The 21,968-nt window shown below is 38.5% G+C and overlaps 1 protein-coding gene across 1 annotated transcript in view; it reads right to left on the bottom strand.

The window, feature by feature from the left end:
* Nucleotides 1–227: 227 nt before the first annotated feature.
* The window catches only part of LOC126157640 (innexin inx2-like), a 60,718-nt gene continuing 38,977 nt past the window's right edge, over nucleotides 228–21,968 (bottom strand). Inside the window, exons 4-5 of the mRNA XM_049916389.1 lie at nucleotides 2,948–3,187; nucleotides 228–515 (exon numbers count right to left, since the gene is read on the bottom strand). Coding sequence (XP_049772346.1) covers nucleotides 228–515; nucleotides 2,948–3,187 — 528 coding nt within the window. The remainder of the gene's footprint in view (nucleotides 516–2,947; nucleotides 3,188–21,968) is intronic.

Consider the following 21,968-nt stretch of genomic DNA (forward strand, 5'->3'; position numbering starts at 1 on the left):
ACATTTAGATCTAAGACTTACAATGCACTGGAATTTTGCTTACTGCTTTTCTCTTTTAAAGTTCAACTATTACATACGTCTGACATCTAGGCTACTGAAATACATAAGAAATCTAAAAACTATAATAACAGAAATTAAAGTTACATCATATACATTAGGCACAAGGTAGAAGCTACTCAGTATGAAAATCAAATGATACTTTGTCATAACATGAACTAGCATGCGAATTACGCTGAGATAGATGTCTTCTTAGTCAGATATCTATCAAGTTCTATGAGCAGTTCTACAAAAACAAAAGGGTTGACATTCTTGCTAAGCTGAGTGAGCAAAAACCAGTTTCCAACAGGCAGAGAATGTCCCAGATGTTCAGCAACATTCCTTGGAAGCAGGCGAGCTTTTGCCCACAGTAAATAGACTCGGGTATTAACACTCAGCAAGATGATTGCACGGTAAACTAGTGCCACTGCAGACACCACAGCCAATGCCACAAACCAGAACCATAAGAATAGGAATACCTGGAACAGCATTTTGGGTAATCAAATACAATTTTAATCACATGTGATATGAAAGTATTATGGAGGAAGAACAGAACTGTAGGTTAAAAAAACTGGTCTAAATTTGTAAAATATATATGCAATTCCTTCACATGTACTGTTGCTATGTCCAATAATTGCAGAAATTCAACAATATAAATGTTGTTAACACTTTACAACAGGCAGGGCAACCTATGGTGACCCCTAAGGCCTGATTTACATACTTTCTTAAACTTGTGGTCTGCTTCATCACATGACAGAACAGTAGCACTCCCAATGCATAAAGTCAAAGTATAGTGTACATGTCGTTTATGTTTATGGGGTAATGCACCAATATGAATGGCACTTCTTTCCCAACATGCCAGGCCATCACATTATGCCTCAAAACACCATTTTTGAGAGTACATTCATTTTATGTTCACCCCATCTTCAGATGTTTACCACCATTTTTGAGAGTACATTCATTTTATGTTCACCCCATCTTCAGATGTTTACATTTGCTTACGTGCTGTGAATGGGTTTTTCTTTTTTTTTCCCCTTAGGATGTTTGTCAATAGGTGTCTTAAAAATTTCACTATGCCATTAGTAAAGGAACAATGTTCATGAGATGTCAATAATATAACATCTGGAGTGGGATGTCAGGTACCTTGAAATGTCATCATGGAAAAATAAACACTTAAAGAGAAACTGGCTGCAACTAATTCATTATAAATTAGCTTAAATTTCAACACTGTTATGTTCTAATGTGTCTACAGCAAAGAAGAATTATTTACTAATGTAAATATGAAATATCCAAAAATATGTTCTGAGCGAAGCACAATGTGAGGGCCTTGCTTGCGCTCTCCCTCACAAATTTCTCGGGCAGGCTATATGGAAACCAATCGTGGGCTGAATCCAGCCTTTGGGCCACTACATGCCCACCTGTACTCTAGAACATGACAATTTATATTATTCATAGCGCCCAAGAACATGTTTTAATCTTGCATGGTAAGTTCAGGTTCATATATAACTAAATCTGAAGGGAAAATTTCTTAGAATGTATGCCAGAATCATGGACTATAGGAAAAAGCATCAGTTGAGATGTGATGCTACAGTGGGGGTGATGAAAATTAAGTAGACCTAAGACATAAGGGATGAGAAGATTATTTGCAGAATAAGCAAGGAAAGAATACGTAGAAACAATGGCTAAATGATGAGACAAATGTTACAACATATGCTAAGAAATAACTTCAGTGGCACAAAAGGAACCTGTAGAGTGCAAAAACTGTAGGGTAAGACAGACTGGAAAACATACAAATAATTATGGATACTGATGTGTTATTCTGAGATGAAGAGGTTGGCATAGGAGTGAAGTCAGGTAAGACATATCAAATCAGTCAGAATTAACATTTTTTATGATGTTCACTTGCTTCTCCTAGCTGGTACAACAGTTCTGATGAACCACAACTTAGGGCTTTTTCTAGGAAACTATTTCATAAAAGATTTAAGTTTTATATTTTCCACCAAACTTAGGTTTAGTTTAAAAATGAGACAAGATGAAACAAAGAACACTGTCTACTTCTTTCTTCTAGTATTACACAGAGGGTATTATCACAATACATAACATTTTCTTACATCCTGTGCTACTTGTACCACTAACATTGCAAATTATGGGTAAATTAAAAAATATATATAAACTACAATTTTCCTTGCATGACGCAATACTTACCTGCTACTGAAATTTGAAATTATCACAAGTTCACATACACAACATTTATGCTTAAAGGGCTGTATACCTAAACTTGCCAAGAATATCTCCATTAATTTGTCCAAAATTAAAAAGTTAGTGATTTTCTTTTACTTTTTTTACTGTCTATGTTACTTGCTCTTTCTATAATGAAATATTTCACTCCAGTTTTTTTTCCCAATTCTGTAATCTTGCTGGACTTTTATTGTTGGCCCGGGCACCTTGAACATTTTCTGTTAATCATTATTTCCTTTCTTTGTAATACTGTCATTCACCACTTCAAATCACCAGCATTTGGCAAATTAAGTATTAATATCTTCATAGACTTCTGAATCAGTTGCCTATTCACAAACAGGCATACCTCAATAATGGAAGTGTTGTTAAGGAGTATAATGCTGAAATTTGAAAGAAAAGGAAGATAGTTTTCATCTTTACTTATCTAGTGGCACCGCAAAATTACTATATCGGGAAAGGACTTTTAATTCCACTTCTGCTGAAGTTGAGTCTAATATTTTAACCTCTGTGCAATCCTACTCTAACTGAAATTATGAGATTTAGGTTCTATAATGACTTAATATGCTTACTTATGGTCCTGCTACTAAAGTGGCTAGAAGGAATGCACTTCCACATTAAATCAAATGAATAGATGTTTTAGTTATCATTGCTTGGCAACACAGACAGTTAGTACCTTATCGTTGATATTGTTCAGAGGTAGAATACACAGGGAATCCATCTTGGTCAGTCCCCCAGATGTACCAAAATAGTACATCCTGCATTTGGCTACTTTGGGAAACATGTGATCCAGAGGAGATGGCATTGTTTGATTTTTTAGACCAAAATCTGTTGATGATGCATATTTGATAAAATTTGGCCCAAGAAATGCAAATTCTCCACCAAGAAACCTATCCAGCAAGATGATCTGCAATACCTGAAATTAAGAAAATAACGTCAAAATGTTTTTAGTTACATGAGGAACACATAACTAATGAATATAGATTTTCGTTGAGCTGCATACACACTTCCTCCAAAACGACAACCATTTGCATAAAATTTGAAAGAAGAACATTTTTTTGTAGTTATGTTAGAAATGAGAAAATGTAGAAATACACCACTGCAGGGAGACATAATTTTAGATGTGAACTCTGTAAGGCTCAAGATATAATACTTAATAAGATATGACAATTTTTCTCTGTCATAAAATTTTAGGTCACACTTTACATATAATTTCAGAAGTTCATTGTGCTGAGTCATACAATCACAACATTGTACACTGTGACTTTGGAATATCAACACGTTACTCTTGGCAGTTGTTTTAATAGCCTCAGGTAAAATTACATGTGGTAGAATATCAGCCAGTTTTCCATTACATGAAAAAAGCACACACTGACCATATTGTGAGTTTTGTATAACCATATAAAAATATGTTTTCCTTTTGTGTTCAGGTAGGTCTAAACAGGATACATAACATTTTATCAAGACTCTGGGTGAATCAAATTACACTGAATGCTAAATAATGCTGTATGGCTAGAGTGGTCACAAGAAGGCTCACAAGCTGCATGCAGCTCTTGCTTCAATGTAGTGGGGCTCATGAAGTAATAATAAACATTTAAAATTGTACGAAGTAAAAAGTAATGCCCATATATATGATACAAATGATACTCCTTGCATCGATTCACAACTGAGCAACCTTCTTGTCACTGCATTGCACCGGCCTTGCAACAGCAGAGATCGAAGTTCAGACAGTGGCTAGTTACATTTACAGATAATAATGCGATTACTTTTCTCCGTGCAGTATCGCTGTTTAAGTTAACTTGTGATTATTGCTGGTGTCCTAACAGTAGCTATGTTATCTAAGAAGTGTAAATATGAAGAAGAGAACACAGTGTTTAACATTTTTTATAGAGAGGAATGGTAAACCAATATGTGTTTTGTGTCAAATGATATTGTCATGGTACATGGCCAATAATCTGAAACATCACCTTGACACTAACCACAGTGGTTTCAGGGACTTTCTTGTTGGTTCTCAGTTGAGAAAAATTAATCTGACATCACTATAGGAAAAACTTCAAGGGCAGAGTAGGTTTATGACTATGTTTACCAGAGATGCAGATTCAAGAACCTTACACAAAGGGTGAGTTTGTAAAGAATGATATTGCACATGATGTTTCTATTTTAGACCTCAAAAATAAGAAACTACATAAAATACCAACTTCTAGACATACAACAGGACAACAGGGAGACATGATTCTGGTATTAGTGATGATATTGTAAGTAATGTGCAAATATAAAAAATATATAAAAAGTGACTGCTCAGCAATGAGTCTGGCTTTGGATGAGTTTACAGATATACAAGATAAAACTCCAAGTTTCCATATTTGTAAGATATGTATTGAATTACTTGGATTTGGTGGAACAGCTCTTAGACCTTTTTACATTGAACAATACTGCTCTATGTTGTGACACTGAAGAAGCCCTGGAGGTGTTTCAGTGAAATATGCACTGCCTACTGGGAAGATTGCCAGTATATTACAAATAAAAATCATGACCCTGTGGGGCTTTTAAATGCAGACACTTCATATCGTGTCCACTGTTACTATTCACAGACAACATTAAGCATATAAATATTTCCAATATTGACTTGTTATGCAGGTGGTGCTAAAATTTGTAAGCTACATTCCTTCAAATTCCAGAACTCACTGACAGGTCAAATCTTTCATAGAAGAAATGTGTACAGATGACCCTTCTACTGACGTGTCTTGGCATTGCTTAGTGAAGGTAATGTTCCAGACATATTTTTCAAATTATTGGATCCAATAAAGCTATTTTTGCAAGAAAAAGGAAAATCTTTCCCTCAACTTGATGAGCCACAGTGGTTTACATTGGCCCTTATTACTGATGATTTTCAGCATTTACTAACACTAAACACAAAGTTACAATGAAGAGTGAAATTTATTTGTGATTTAGTGCAGCCTGTGTCATCTTTCATAACAAATTAAGACTCTTCCAGAAATAATTTGAGACTAAAACATTTGCTCATTTCATATGCATGAAGACAATTACTGAAAGTCTGCCTCTATTTCAGGTGCAAATGCAAGGTTATTTATGAGAATGCCTGCACTTGTTGAAGAAATAAATGTAAGATTTATTAATGTATGGAACATTCTGGTTGAGAATAACGAATTATTTAGGAGTAAAGGACACGACTCACTTAAAGACAGAAGCACTGCGTCGTCGACAGATACACACACAAAAGGTACAGAGCTTTACTTTGCTAGCTTTCAGAATGGAATTCCTTTCTAAAGCTGTAGGAGAAACATCCACACAAACACACACTCACTCACATGCGCACACTTGTCTCCCTACATTGTACTCATTCAACTACTGAATCGAATGAGCACAGTGTAAAATCTAGTGAGGTTATCACGGATTCCGAATGTGAATTAATCAGGGTGAAATTGAGTATCAAAGAACAGTCAAAAATGGTGAACAGATGCTTCTTTTACAGATCACCTGGGTCAGGATCTGTAGTTGTAGAGCACTTCAGACAGAACTTGCAGAATATAACTAGTAATTTACCTGATCACACTGTTGTAATAGGGATGACTTCAACTTACCAGGTATAGATGGTGCCAGAGACAGGGTTTGGGGCATTATTCTGGGTGTCTTGTCTGAAAATTACTTGAGCAGATAGTTTGAAAATCAACTCATGACGGTAACATCTTAGACCTCCTGGCAAAACTTATCAAATCAGTTAACGTAGAGGAAGGAATCAGAGACCATAAGGCTGTGACGGCATCTATAATCTATCGAATTAGTCAATGTAGAGGAAGGTATCAGTGATCATAAGGCTGTGACAGCATCTATGATGACTCGTTCTACAAGGAATGTTAAGAAAAGTAGAAAGATATATTTACTCAGCAAGGGTGACAGGATACAAATTTCAGAATATCTCAGCAGTCAGCATCAAATATTTGGTGATGAGGATGAAGATGTGGAGGACAAACAGAAAAAATTGAAAGGCATCGTTCAGTATACCCTAGACAAGTATGTTCCAAGTAAGGTTATAACTAGAATGGTGGACGGGGTCAAAATGACCCCTGTCACATGTTTTTTGTTCATTGTCATATCCAATTTATTTACTTTGTTAATGAAATTATGACTTTTTCTGATTTTTTCTCCTCTTTCTGAAGATATTTTAGCATTTACAAAATATTTTACTTTTCCTCACCATTTCATTCAGTATACCTAGAACGGTGGAAGGGGTCAATTTGACCGCACTGTAATCTCTTCTAAATGTAAGTAAATTATCCAACAATAGTGGCAACAGTGAGTAGTAACGCAGAGCAGTTCCTCCTCAATGTTGCAACTTGGCGCATGTACTGTCCAATCTGCCACAGCTTACTTTATGTCATTCAGGCAGTCTTTGTCTGTGAAACACATTTTCAAACCTGTATGTCAGTGTGGAATTTCTGATGAAGAAGTGTCACACCTCTTAGAGAATTCCAAAGTTGAATCAGAAATTGACTTCTCTGATGAAGATGATGGTTATGTACCTGACACAATTGAAGATGAAGACACTGTGAATGAGGGGCGATTAATGGAAGAGGATTCAGATGCTGATATATATCAATCATCACCTCTTTCACAACAGCAGGTACGGTTGTAAGTGTCTACAAAGATGATTGCAAGGGATGGAACCATGTGGGAGATTGGAAATTATTCATCTTCTGGAAGGCAGTTCGCTGTGATTGTTCTGAAGGAGAGAGGAGGTTCCACTGCTTATGCTTGCAACAAGTAGACAGTTTTGTCACCAGTGCCTTCCGTCTTAATTTTGCAGAAGCAATGCTATGTCTCATGAAGAAATACACAGAATCAAATACTCACAAAGTACTAAAAAACAATGACTGGACTGTTTCACTTCAGAAACTGAGAGCCATCATGTACGTTTGGGGTGTATTGTGCATAAAATGTATGCCTGTGGATGATCTCTGGTCGCAATCTTGGGGGCCTGCTTGTATCAAGGACGTTATGCCAAGGGACAGATTTCAGGAGGTTCTTAGATTTCTCCATTTTCATGAAAAATCAACCTGGGCTGAATGCCTGGCAGCCAACAAATTCGCTCTCTTATCTGAAATTTGGGGAAATTTCATTGAAAACACTATTTGCACTTACCACCCAAGAGAAAATATAACCATTGGCGAGCAACTGTTACCAAGCAAAGCAAGATGCAGGTGTCCAACAAACCAGACAAATATGATCTCCAAACCAGACAAATATGGTCTCAAATTTTGCTTGGCTGTTGAATTAACGACAAAGTATATAATTAATGCTTTCCCATACCTTGACAAAGAGGACATGCGAAGAGAGAAACAAGCACTTGGGAGAGTACGTCGTTCTGCGTCTCATGGAGCCACTTGTAAATCATGGAAGAAATGTGACCACAGGCAATTTCTTTACACCTCTTCAACTTGCTAAAAATCTCAAAGAAAAGAAAACTTAATCAGTTGGTACAATGAACAAGTTCCACGGTGGAATCCTCGATGAAGTAACGAAACCGAATGCTGAAATACACTCCGCCACAATACTGCACAATAGTGGTAACACAGACTGCACCTTGACTGTATACCAAGGAAAGAAGAATGAAAATGTCATTCTTCTGTGTATGAAATAGCAAAAAGGAGGAAGGAAAGAAAAAAAGCTGAAACTGTAACATTCTACAATTCACCAAAGTACTAGGTGGATGCGGTTGATCAAATGACTCGTAAATATATTATGAAGGTTGCATGTCAGAGATGGCCAATGCATGTCTTCTACAACATACTGTACATGGTGGCAATAAATGCATGGGTCATCTATAACATAGTAATGAACAAGAAAATGGAAAGGAAGAAGTTCATACTGTAATTGACAAATGAACTCAAGGGAACGAAAGAGCAAGAACGTCAGTCAAAGGAAGAGGATATGGGACTGAAATCACCTAGAAAGCCAAGGAAGTGCCAAATCAGGCTCTGCAAAGGCAAACAGACCAGCGAAAACTGTGTAAAGTGCCACAAAGCTGCGTGCGGAAAATGTGTGCATAACACACAAATCACCTGTGCTAAGAGCGTCTAGCAGCTTCAAATGACTTGAGTGAAAATTAATACAGAGCTTTTTGTAAAACACATGTTAGAGTAAAATGGACCAAATATACTAAATGTGTCTTGAAGAGTGTATGAATAGTTAATAAATTAAAATTTTAGTTAAGAAACTTGTTAGCAGTAGTAACAATAAATTTGTATGGTATATTGTTGTTCAACGAAATTAGTAAGTATTATTTATAGTTGTAAATAATTATTGTGATTACTAGAAATAAAGTATGGATCAACAAACACTAAAAAAAGTACTTGTTTAAGTCAAATATGAAAATATTTTATATGGGTCAAAATGACCCCTTTCCGCTATTTTAGGAATGTCAGAAACTCTGCAGTTCTAGGGATGGGAAAGATCCACCTTGGTTTAATAGTCATGTTAGAAAAGCACTATCTAAATAAAGAGCACTTCATCTCAGATTCAACAGAAGTGAAAACGTACCTGATAAACAAAGGCTGAAAGAAGCAAAAATGAGTAAGGAAAGCAATAAGAGAAGCGTAAAGAGTAAAAAACCTAATAGATTTTGGTCGTATGTAAAATCAGTAAATGGGTCAAAATCATCTATTCATTCACTCAGTGACCACACCAGCACCGAAACTGAAGATAACAGAGAGAAGACCAAAATACTGAATTCGGTCTTCTGAAGTTGTTTCACAGTGGAAAATCGTAGCACTGTCCCTCCTTTCAATTGTTCAACAAACTTCAAAATGGTGGATGTTGAGATAACTGATAGCGGAATTGAAAAGCAGCTACAATCCCTTAGTAGTGGAAAGGTGTCAGAACCAGATGATATACCTATAAGATTCTATAAGGATTATGTGAAAGACATATCCACACAATTATAGACCCATATTATTGACGTCAATCTGTTGTACAATTACGGAACATGTTTTATGCTCAACAATTATGACATTTTCAGAAAATCAACAACTCTTCTATAAAAATCAACATTATTCTGCAAATAGAGATCCTGTGGAACTCAGCTCCTACTGTTCCACCATGAGATCCACAGCACAGTGGACAAAGATGCTCAGGTTGATGTTATGTTCCTTGATTTCAGTGTAGCATTTGACACTGTCCTCCATTGCCATTTAATGAAAAAAATGCAAGCTTACGGAGTATCAGAGCAGACTTGGGATTGGATTCAAGACTTTCTTGCAGATAGAACTCAACATGTCGCCCTTAACGGAACAAAACCAACAAATGTAAAGGTAATATTCGGAATACCACAGGGAAATGTTATAGGACCGTTGCTGTTTACAATATATATAAATGATCTAGTAGAAAGCGTTGGATGCTCTTTAAGGCTATTCGCAGATGATGCAGTTGTCTATACCAAAGTAGCAATGCTAGAAAATAGTAAGATTTTGCAGAATGACCTGCGCACAAAATACACAAGTTTCATACATAGCACTAACCAAACACTACTAGATCCTTCTGTACAAGTTGTGATACAGCATCACATATACAGTAATTACAATCTCAATCCCAGAGATTGGCTTACCTTAGATATGCTACGTATGACATTGCGTGAAGCTCAATTTTTGAAGGCTGCGATTAATCATGGCAACTGGATCACCAGAGCCACAAAAACAATGACGTTCCACAGTGTAATGGTTAGTGTATAGAATTGATGTGTAAAAGGCTGTAGGTTCATATCTTGTCAGTCATTTAAAAAAAAAAAGGTTCAAATGGCTCTGAGCACTATGGGACTTAACATCTGTGGTCATCAGTCCCCTAGAACTTAGAACTACTTAAACCTAGCTAACCTAAGGACATCACACACATCCATGCCCAAGGCAGTATTTGAACCTGCGACCGTAGCGGTCATGCGGTTCCAGACTGAAGCGCCTAGAACTGCACGGCCACACATTTACATTCAATTAAATGATTTAAAAGGCAATGGTTAGCACATAAACCTGACGTATGGAAGGTCATAGGTTCAAATCTTATCAACTGCAATGAATATTTTTCTAAATCTAATCAAAGACTTATTACTATTTTCATATTGACTTTTTTATTTGCTCTTATTTTTCTTCTTACCATCCTCCCCCCCCCCCCCCCCCCAAAATCTATTTCTGTCACCTGCTCATCAGTTGGTAATGTGGCAGCCTACGTAACAAGTATGAGGATATTTTTAGGTAACCAATGGCAGCAAGAAATTAGTTTGCTTTTACCACTAAAACTGTAATTTTTCTGTTTTGAGTTTGCTCATAGAGGTTAGCAGTAAACAGCATGAACAAAGAAATTGTGATTTCAGTTCGGCCACAGATTGTTGCTCACCATTTTCTCAGACACATTGCACATTGTGAGCTTGTAGTTAGTTAGGACATAAGTTTCAATTCAGGGCTACAAAATATGTCGATTGCCTCAGTTCAGACACTGGACACTTAAAATAACGTCAACTGAGCACCTCCCATTTCTGCCACACTTCATGGTGGCTGCTTCCAACATTGCTTCACATTACAGGTCAACAGCATTTGTGAAGCAATCCACCATGTTTGTGTGTCTCCTCTAACCAAAAGGTAGCTGGCAGGAGATGGGTGAACATTGTAGCTGCAAGTGACAGACATGAACTATCACGTAATTTTAACCATATTATAGAATGGATCTTAGATCAAGTATGTACCATTGCTAAATTAAAATAGTGAAAGCAAGAGCTTGGAAACCTGTTAAAATGTGTCATTTGAAGTGCAAAGATTACCTTTAAAAATATTTACTAGGAAGTGGGGTTAATTTTTTCATTAATTTTGGGTTGTAGGATATCATGGCAGGAAAGTACATTGCAACATTGCTCTTGTTGACTTAGAGGTGCCCAAAATATCAAGAAGAACACAGCACCTACACAATGACTTGGCACAAGTATTATATTTCTGCAAAAATGTAAAATGATTTTGTATTAGTACATGAACTACGCAATGAGATATTCTACATATTTTATTTCTGCAAAAGTGTTAAATGATCCTGTATTAGCACATGAATTATACAATGAGACATTCTAGATACTGGCACAAGTATTTTATTTATGCAAAAATGTAGAACGATTCTGTATCAGCACATGATCATTTCATGATACTTATAACGCAGGTATCTGCCAACAGAAATTCAAGCGTACTGACATCATATATTGCAACGAAAGGAAAAGGACTGTATTTAGAAATAAGCATTTCAATATTAAGTGAAAGGCAATTGTGGATCATATATAACAATTTCCTCAATGTAAGTCACACCACACATCATATATGTGGAACCTTGGACCTGTCCATTTATACAGCCCTCCATTTCTTTTGAATCTGATCCAGCCATATTCTATTTCAACAAAAGATACATAACTGATCATACTTGTCACATTAAGCTGATGCGATAAGACTTGTGCAAAAATACAACATATTTTCTCCTTCTAGGGCCTATTACTCCCTTTGATTACTGGTGTATGAAGTTGTACTGTGATGACATGCTAAAATGTAATGCCTGCAGGGTGCCTACTCAAACTTAGGAGATAAAAAGAAAAATTCTTCTTCTTCTTTTGCTGATGCCTTTGTCCCACAGTTTGCACAGGGTCGGCGTGGTTACAATCGCATTTGGCAAGGTTAATTTCAAGGGGTGGCCAGATGCCCTTCCTGCCGCCACCTCGTACCTCCCGGGATGGAATCAGTGTACCCCAGCTGTCTGCGTCTAGTGTAAATCATGAAATAGTGTGAATGTGTTTCAAATGTCTGCAAGTCATGTAACTGAGGTGGGATGTGGGGACCAGCCCAGTATTCAGCTAGTGGGATGTGGAAAACCACCTAAAAACCACATCCAGGCTGTCTGGCACATGGGCCCTCATTGTTAATCAGCCCACTGGATGCAATCTGGGACCAGCACGCCCACCCTAGAGTCCAGGAAGCAGTACATTAGCACTCTTGGCTAACCTGGCGGGTCCGAGATAAAATGAAAAATAAATAAATAAATAAATAAATAAATTTGCTGAGAATTCCAGGTGTGAGGGTGAAGATGGTGTCAAAAGCTCCTGATGAGTTAATGGTGAGCATGGTGGATGGGTTAGGATGGTGGGCTAAGCTATAATAACCACATTTCTTGAACATTGATAATTTATGTGGAATAATGTTCATATAAGTATTTTAAAATTTGTGATTTGTAATGGTCAATAAAATTAAATGCCAATGCTACATTAATAACACAGGGTTCCTTGAGATTTTATGAAAATCCTGAAATTCCCAATTTTTCTGGGTAAAAGGTAATCTCCCAAAAATTCAAAGCTTTCCAGAAGAATTGTCATCCTGGCGACCACTCTTTTGATGGCAATAACATGCAATGTTGGGTTGTTTATAATTGTAATGAAGGAAACGGTGATGATACCCTCAAAATGTGTGTCAGAGACCAGAGTGGACAACCACACATGGAAACCAACGAGACTCATTGGAGTTGGATTGATGAACTCATCAGAGAAAATTCTTGGATAATGCAGACACAGCTCTTAGGTGTGGCAGAAAACTGCGTGCACAGTGGGTGTCTCAAATGCTCACTCCTGACATGAAACAGAGAAGACTGGATATCTGTCAACAATTTCTTTTGTGTTTTGAGTGCATGGGTAATGGGTTACTCAACAACTTTGTGTCAGGTGATGAAAGCTGGATTCACCAGTTTGATCCCAAAAACAAGAGAGCCAAAAAGGATCACTGAAACCAAATAAGTTCAAGACCGTGCCATCAACAGGCAAATCATGCTGGTGCATTTGGAATTCACATCTAAGGCACCACCATAACTTCTGCAAGATACTGCGAGACCCTTGGAAAACTGAGAGCACAAAGTCGAAGATTTTATCCACACATGGAGCACCATCCCATTTAGCACAAATATGCCAGACCACACACAAGCACTGCAACATATGCAACAATCCAATGCCTTGGGTTTACTGTAACTGATCATCCTCTAAACCGTTCCCACTTGCCCCCATCCACTTTTCATCCATTTCCAAAACTTAAAAAACATCTTCAAGTACTTTACTTTGATAGTGATGAAGTGGTGCAAACAGAGATGACGTTGTGGCTCAGTCAACAAAATCAAACATTCTAAGTGACGATATCAACAAGCTGGCCTCTCGTTGGGAGAACACAAAAGGAAGCTATTATTCTATGCATACTGTGATGTCCTAAAGTCTAATACTTATTATGAAATCTACAAAAGCATCAGAAACCAATCACTTCAGATAAATTTAAATACCAAATTTGTGTAAAAATTGAACTTTATAAAGATTGTGAACTACCACTCTATTGAATACACATTTAATGTTTGTGTAAAATTAAATTTTACTAAAACCTACAAATTCTAATTTTGTAAAAGCAATTGCATAAATATTTATGCAAACTTTTATAATATTTAAATGTCATTTCATGAGAAAACAATTTCAAAAACATTTCTACTGACTAATTGTGACAATCACTCACTTCTTTCAGTAACATGTACAAAAGAATCTACATCCTGCTCGTTTGCTAACACTTGGTGGGAAAAGTTGTTGGATGATGGGAGTGTAGGAAAGACAGCTGTAAAGAGTAGTCATGTTTAGTGTTAGTATTGTAGAACCCATTGTGAGAAATCTATTGCGAACCAACCATAAGTTTTGAATACAAAAGATTCAATGAATAAACTGTTTTATTTGGTAGTTGGCAAACTGTTAACACGACAAACCTGGAAATAGTATATTTATTCTTATCTACTGTATCTCTGACCATCACAGCCCTGTGAAGAAGACAGCAACAGACTCAGCAAAATAACAAAACTTTTACTTTATAATAGTGGTGACACCATTTGATTACACTTAAAAATGACAAGAGTCCATAAAACATATGCATCATGGTAGTTACTCACTATTGTAAAGGCATGTTACAACGTACAGATCAACAACAGGTAATTATTAATTGTTTTTAGGAAAACTTAAAAGTCAATAAAAATGAACGATTTTATTTTAGACTCCAGTGTAAAATTAAGAACTGCAAGTACTAAAAGGGATCAACTGATCAACTTATTAACCTCTTACAATTTGTTGTAAGAGACAACTAGATGTGGTTAGAGCAGTGAATCTTCAATTTACCTGATGTTTAGTGGCAAACAAATGTGTACCTCACAATAATTTTTCAGGTCACAAGGCAATTAGAAACTTGTGCTCAAAATATGTTTAGGAAGAATTTCTGGTTAAATTACAACTATATCACAGACAACAACAAGATTTTCAATTTTATGCTACAAAATGTAGCTCAGGAAAAAGCTGTGCTAAGTTAACATGAGTAATATAAGAGTTGCATGATAAATGACAACTATGTAAAAAGCAAAATCACTAATGAAGGCAACAATAGGATTTTCAATTGCATGTTGCAAAAAGCAGTCTGGGAAAAACTTGTCGATCATACTACTCTTCTATGGCAACTAAAATGGATGACATTAAATGTCTTCCCTTTCCATAGATAATCATAGCTCAACAACAGAAAACAGAGTACCACATCATCAAATGATGTAACAGAAATCATGGGAAACATTAAATATCATGTGCCACAAGGTTTCGTGGTTTGCTTACTCGTGTTCTTGTTCTGCATTAATAAATTTGCTGATGGCACTGGAAAGCTCTTCAAAAACTGTTAAGTTTTTGTATTGTCACAAGTATATTGATAAAAGATTCAGGCACATCCATATGAGACATGGCCAGGAGAATAATTGAACAGACTTACAACTTACTTTCAGCCAACACCAGAACACTTATATCTTACAAAAACTAATATTATGCAATACTAAATTAATTGGCATACACTGGATGAGGCCCCATGTGTAAAGTTCCTGGGTATCCAGAGACATAATAAACTGAGGTGCCATCAGCATGTGGATAATTCAAACAAAAAAACTTAGTTCTGCCTGATCTGCACTCACTGTGCTAACCTGCAAAGACTATTGTTAGCATACTTTGACTACTTTAACTCACTTCTGTCCCATGGAATAATCTCCTGAGGCATTGCACCTAAGGTGAAAAAATATTTACTAAGTATTTATTCTTCCTACACAAGAAATAAAAATGTGTGTAAAGTTAATGACCAAATATTTTCCAGAAGCCTCTTCAGGGATGTAGGGATCTTTACACATATTCCTGAATGTTATTTGTGGTTAATAACAAGAATGAATTCAGAATGAACTCAGCACTTCCCAGCACAATATTAGAAGTAGAAATAATCTCTATATAGATTAAGCATCCCTCAGTAGAGTTCAGAATGGAGTTTTATATTCTGGAGCAAAGTCTTTAATAGGCTGCCAGTGGACACCAGACAGGAAATTGGAAGTCCACAAATATTTAAACCACAAAGACAAGAATATCTCAGCAGCCATCCCTTCTACAATACATCTGAATACTGGAACTGGACTCAGGAGTGTAAATTCTGTCTAACTCTAATATATGTACACTGATCAACACAATTAAAGGGTCACTTTTTTAAAAACCCAATGACATGGTATTTGACTGTTTACTGGAAATAATCTTAATGGGGTTAATTATGTTATTTTATGCTCAAACATGTCTTTCCCCCTCAAGAGCCTGCTAAAATGCTTAGTTTGTATCATGTGATGCCTGTGATGTCACTGGTTAGCAAGTTCCTCTTACTGATGCAAAGTTCATTCACAGCAATTTCTTGTTTTGGAATTTATGTTTCAGAAAATGAATTACAAATTATGTGTAGTACTACACTGTACAAATGTATCTTTGTGAGGATAATTTTGACGTAAGTAAACACTCTCCATGAAGATGATGACACTTGCAGCATAATAGGTAGCATGCTGGACTTCTGATGCAATGTTCGCAAAATAAATCCATGCAGTGTACACAAGATCAATCCTCATTTAGAGCAAGCTGCCTCCCCCCCCTCCCCGCCCCTTCCAATCCCATCCTACCCCACCAAATTATTCTCTTCTCTCAAAGCTACTATCTTCTTAAGATTTCTTTATACATAATATAGTTATGTAAGTGCTTTAGCTTGTATGTCATGTTGTTGCTGTGGGCTTCAGTCCCGAGACTGGTTTGATACAGCTCTCCATGCTACCCTATCCTGTGCAGGCTTCTTCATTTCCCAGTACTTACTGCAACCTACATCCTTCTGAATCTGCTTAGTGTATTCATCTCTTGGTCTCCCTCTACAATTTTTACCCTCCACACTGCCCTCCAATGCTAAATTTGTGATCCCTTGAAGCCTAAGAACATGTCCTACCAACCGGTCCCTCCTTCTTGCCAAGTTGTGCACAAACTCCTCCCCAATTTCTATTCAATACCTCCTCATTAGTTATGTGATCTACCCATCTAATCTTCAGCATTCTTCTGTAGCACCACATTTCGAAAGCTTCTATTCTCTTCTTGTCCAAACTATTTATCGTCCATGTTTCACTTCCATACATGGCTACACTACATACAAATACTTTCAGAAACAACTTCCTGACACTTAAACCTATACTCGATGTTAACAAATTTCTCTTCTTCAGAAACGCTTTCCTTGCCATTGCCAGTCTACATTTTATATCTTCTATACTTCAACCACCATCAGTTATTTTGCTCCCCAAATAGCAAAACTCATTTACTACTTTAAGTGTCTCATTTCCTAATCTAATACCCTCAGCATCACCCGATTTAATAGGACTACATTCCATTATCCTCGTTTTGATTTTGTTGATGTTCATCTTATATCCTCGTTTCAAGACACTGTCCATTCCGTTTAACTGCTCTTCCAAGCCCTTTGCTGTTGTAATAATGTCATCGGCGAACCACAAAGTTTTTATTTCTTCTCCATGGATTTTAATACCTACTCCAAATTTTTCTTTTGTTTCCTTTACTGCTTGTTCAATATACAGATTGAATAACATTGGGGAGAGGCTACAACCCTGTCCCACTCCCTTCCCGACCACGGCTTCCCTTTCATGCCCCTCAACTCTTATAACTACCATCTGTTTTCTGTACAAATTGTAAATAGCCTTTCGCTCCCTGTATTTTACCCCTGCCACCTTTAGAATTTGAAAGAGTGTATTCCAGTCAACACTGTCAAATGGTTCAGATGGCTCTGAGCACTATGGGACTTAACATCTGGGGTCATCAGTCCCCTAGAACTTAGAATTACTTAAACCTAACTAACCTAAGGACATCACACACATCCATGCCCGAGGCAGGATTCGAACCTGCGAGAAACTGCGACCGTAGCAGTCGCGCGATTCCGGACTGAGCGCCTAGAACCGCTAGACCACCGCGGCCGGCTTCAACATTGTCAAAAGCTTTCTTTAAGTCTACAAATGCTAGAAATGTAGGTTTGTCTTTCCTTAAGCTTTCTTCTAAGATATGTCGTAAGGTTAGTATTGCCTCACGTGTTCCAATATTTCTACGTAATCCAAACTGATCTTCCCCGAGGTCAGCTTCTACCAGTTTTTCCATTCGTCTGTAAAGAATTTGTGTCAGTATTTTGCAGCTATGACTTATTAAACTGATAGTTCGGTAATTTTCACATCTGTCAACACCTGCTTTCTTTGGGATTGGAATTATTATATTCTTCTTGAAGTCTGAGGGTATTTCGCCTGTCTCATACATTTTTCTCACCAGATGGTAGAGTTTTGTCAGGACTGGCTCTCCCAAGGCCATCAGTAGTTCTAATGGAATGTTGTCTACTCCCGGGGCCTTGTTTCGACTCAGGTCTTTCAGTGCTCTGTCAAACACTTCATGCAGTATCGTATCTCCCATTTCATCTTCATCTACACTCTCTTCCATTTCCACAATACTGTCCTCAAGTACATCTCCCTTGTATAGACCCTCTATATACTCCTTCCACCTTTCTGCTTTCCCTTCTTTGCTTAGAACTGGGTTTCCATCTGAGCTCTTGATGTTCATACAAGTGGTCCTCTTTTCTCCAAAGGTCTCTTTAATTTGACTGTGGGCAGTATCTGTATTACCCCTAGTTAGATAAGCCTCTACATCCTTACATTTGTCCTCTAGACATCCCTGCTTAGCCATTTTGCACTTCCTGTCGATCTCATTTTTGAGACATTTGTATTCCTTTTTGTTTGCTTCATTTACTGCATTTTTATATTATCTCCTTTCATCAATTAAATGCAATGTTTCTTCTGTTACTCAAGGATTTCTACTAGCCCTCATCTTTTTATCTACTTGATACTCTGCTGCCTTCACTATTTCATCCCTCAGAGCTACCCATTCTTCTTCTACTGTATTTCTTTCCTCCATTCCTGTCAATTGTTCCCTTATGCTCTCCTTGAAACTCTCTACAACCTCTGGTTTAGTCAGTTTATCCAGGTCCCAGCTCCTTAAATTCCTACCTTTTTGCAGCTTCTTCAGTTTTAATCTACAGTTCATAACCAATAGATTGTGGTCAGAGTCCACATCTGCCCCTGGAAATGTCTTACAATTTAAAACCTGGTTTTTAAATCTCTGCCTTACCATTATATAATCTATCTGATACCTTCTAGTATCTCCAGGATTCTTCGATGTATACAGCCTTCGATTATGATTCTTGAACCAAGTGTTAGCTATGATTAAGTTATGCTTTGTGCAAAATTCTACCAGACGGCTTCCTCTTTCATTTCTTACCCCCAATCCATATTCATCTACTATGTTTCCTTCTCTCCCTTTTCCTACTCTCGAATTCCAGTCACCCATGACTATTAAATTTTCATCTCCCTTCACTACCTGAATAATTTCTTTTATTTCATCATATATTTCATCAATTTCTTCATTATCTGCAGAGCTAGTTGACATATAAACTTGTACTACGGGTAGTAGGCATGGGCTTCATGTCTATCTTGGCCACAATAATACGTTCACTATGCTGTTTGTAGTAGCTTACCCGCACTCCTATTTTTTTATTCATTATTAAAGCTACTCCTGCATTACCCCTATTTGATTTTGCATTTACAACCCTGTATTCACTTGACCAAAAGTGTTGTTCCTCCTGTCACTGAACCTCACTAATTCGCACTATATCTAACTTTAACCTATCCATTTCCCTTTTTAAATTTTCTAAACTACCTGTCCGATTAAGAGCTCTGACATTCCACGCTCCGATCCGTAGAACGCCAGTTTCCTTTCTCCTGATACCGACGTCCTCTTGAGTAGTCCCCGCCTGGAGATCCGAATGGGGGACTATTTTATCACCGGAATATTTTATCCAAGAGGACGCCATCATCATTTAACCATACAGTAAAGCTGCATGCCCTCAGGAAAAATTACGGCTGTCGTTTCCCCTTGCTTTCAGCCGTTCACAATACCAGCACAGCAAGGCCGTTTTGGTTAGTGTTACAAGGCCAGATCAGTCAATCATCCAGACTGTTGCTCTTACAACTACTGAAAAGGCTGCTGCGCCTCTTCAGGAACCATACATTGGTCTGGCCTCTCAACAGATACCCCTCTGTTGTGGTTGCACCTATGGTACGGCCATCTGTATCGCTGAGGCATGCATGCCTCCCCACAAACGGGAAGGTCCATGGTTCATGTCATATTACATTTAAATATTTATTTTCAGTTACTAGCTTCATCCTGCACCTGATCAATATGAGAGGAATCTCAAGGATGGTGTTATGAAATTGTATTATATACCTGATGTTAAGTCACTGAAGATAATAATTTGCCATTTCCAACTGTCTCCATTGAACCTGTTGTAAAGTTGAGTGATTTTGACAAAGAGAAACACTGAAGGCTGCTTGGAATCTACAAGGAACACTGAAGGCTGCTTGGAACCTACAAGAAAATACAATAAGACCAGGACATTATGATAAAACTAAACCTGGCCCTGCTTAAACACTTTTAAACCAAAGTGTTTCAGCAGCAGCTCAGTATGCAGTAGTACTATGGATACTTTGAGGTTATGCTGTGTCAACTGCATATTGTGTAGACGTAATTTGCTAATGGTTTAAACTAAGAATGTGGGGGAAAAGAAACATTGCTATGTGCAAAGCTGTTGAAGGCAATCACGATGAATCTCTCAGTGCCCCGTGTGTTATTGCACTGTCTCAAAATTTTAAAACTGAGAAAAATGGGGCCTGGAAAATAATAGCAGTTCTGACAACAAACACAGCAAATGACAATCAGAACTATATTCTGATCCAAAATGTTTCCTCTTCGTTTTATTGTGCACAATTTTGCAAGTTACCCTGGAAAACGTTTTCAGCGTGGTCTGAACAAATGATCTACACTCCTGGAAATGGAAAAAAGAACACATTGACACCGGTGTGTCAGACCCACCATACTTGCTCCGGACACTGCGAGAGGGCTGTACAAGCAATGATCACACGCACGGCACAGCGGACACACCAGGAACCGCGGTGTTGGCCGTCGAATGGCGCTAGCTGCGCAGCATTTGTGCACCACCGCCGTCAGTGTCAGCCAGTTTGCCGTGGCATACGGAGCTCCATCGCAGTCTTTAACACTGGTAGCATGCCGCGACAGCGTGGACGTGAACCGTATGTGCAGTTGACGGACTTTGAGCGAGGGCGTATAGTGGGCATGCGGGAGGCCGGGTGGACGTACCGCCGAATTGCTCAACACGTGGGACGTGAGGTCTCCACAGTACATCGATGTTGTCGCCAGTGGTCGGCGGAAGGTGCACGTGCCCGTCGACCTGGGACCGGACCGCAGCGACGCACAGATGCACGCCAAGACCGTAGGATCCTACGCAGTGCCGTAGGGGACCGCACCGCCACTTCCCAGCAAATTAGGGACACTGTTGCTCCTGGGGTATCGGCGAGGACCATTCGCAACCATCTCCATGAAGCTGGGCTACGGTCCTGCACACCGTTAGGCCATCTTCCGCTCATGCCCCAACATCGTGCAGCCCGCCTCCAGTGGTGTCGCGACAGGCGTGAATGGAGGGACGAATGGAGACGTGTCGTCTTCAGCGATGAGAGTTGCTTCTGCCTTGGTGCCAATGATGGTCGTATGCGTGTTTGGCGCCGTGCAGGTGAGCGCCACAATCAGGACTGCATACGACTGAGGCACACAGGGCCAACACCCGGCATCATGGTGTGGGAAGCGATCTCCTACACTGGCCGTACACCACTGGTGATCGTCGAGGGGACACTGAATAGTGCACGGTACATCCAAACCATCATCGAACCCATCGTTCTACCATTCCTAGACCGGCAAGGGAACTTGCTGTTCCAACAGGACAATGCACGTCCGCATGTATCCCGTGCCACCCAACGTGCTCTAGAAGGTGTAAGTCAACTACCCTGGCCAGCAAGATCTCCGGATCTGTCCCCCATTGAGCATGTTTGGGACTGGATGAAGCGTCATCTCACGCGGTCTGCACGTCCAGCACGAACGCTGGTCCAACTGAGGCACCAGGTGGAAATGGCATGGCAAGCCGTTCCACAGGACTACATCCAGCATCTGTACCATCGTCTCCATGGGAGAATAGCAGCCTGCATTGCTGCGAAAGGTGGATATACACTGTACTAGTGCCGACATTGTGCATGCTCTGTTGCCTGTGTCTATGTGCCTGTGGTTCTGTCAGTGTGATCATGTGATGTATCTGACCCCAGGAATGTGTCAATAAAGTTTC

Source organism: Schistocerca cancellata, chromosome 2, assembly GCF_023864275.1.
Source record: "Schistocerca cancellata isolate TAMUIC-IGC-003103 chromosome 2, iqSchCanc2.1, whole genome shotgun sequence".
In the NCBI taxonomy this organism is placed as follows: Eukaryota; Metazoa; Arthropoda; class Insecta; order Orthoptera; family Acrididae; genus Schistocerca; species Schistocerca cancellata.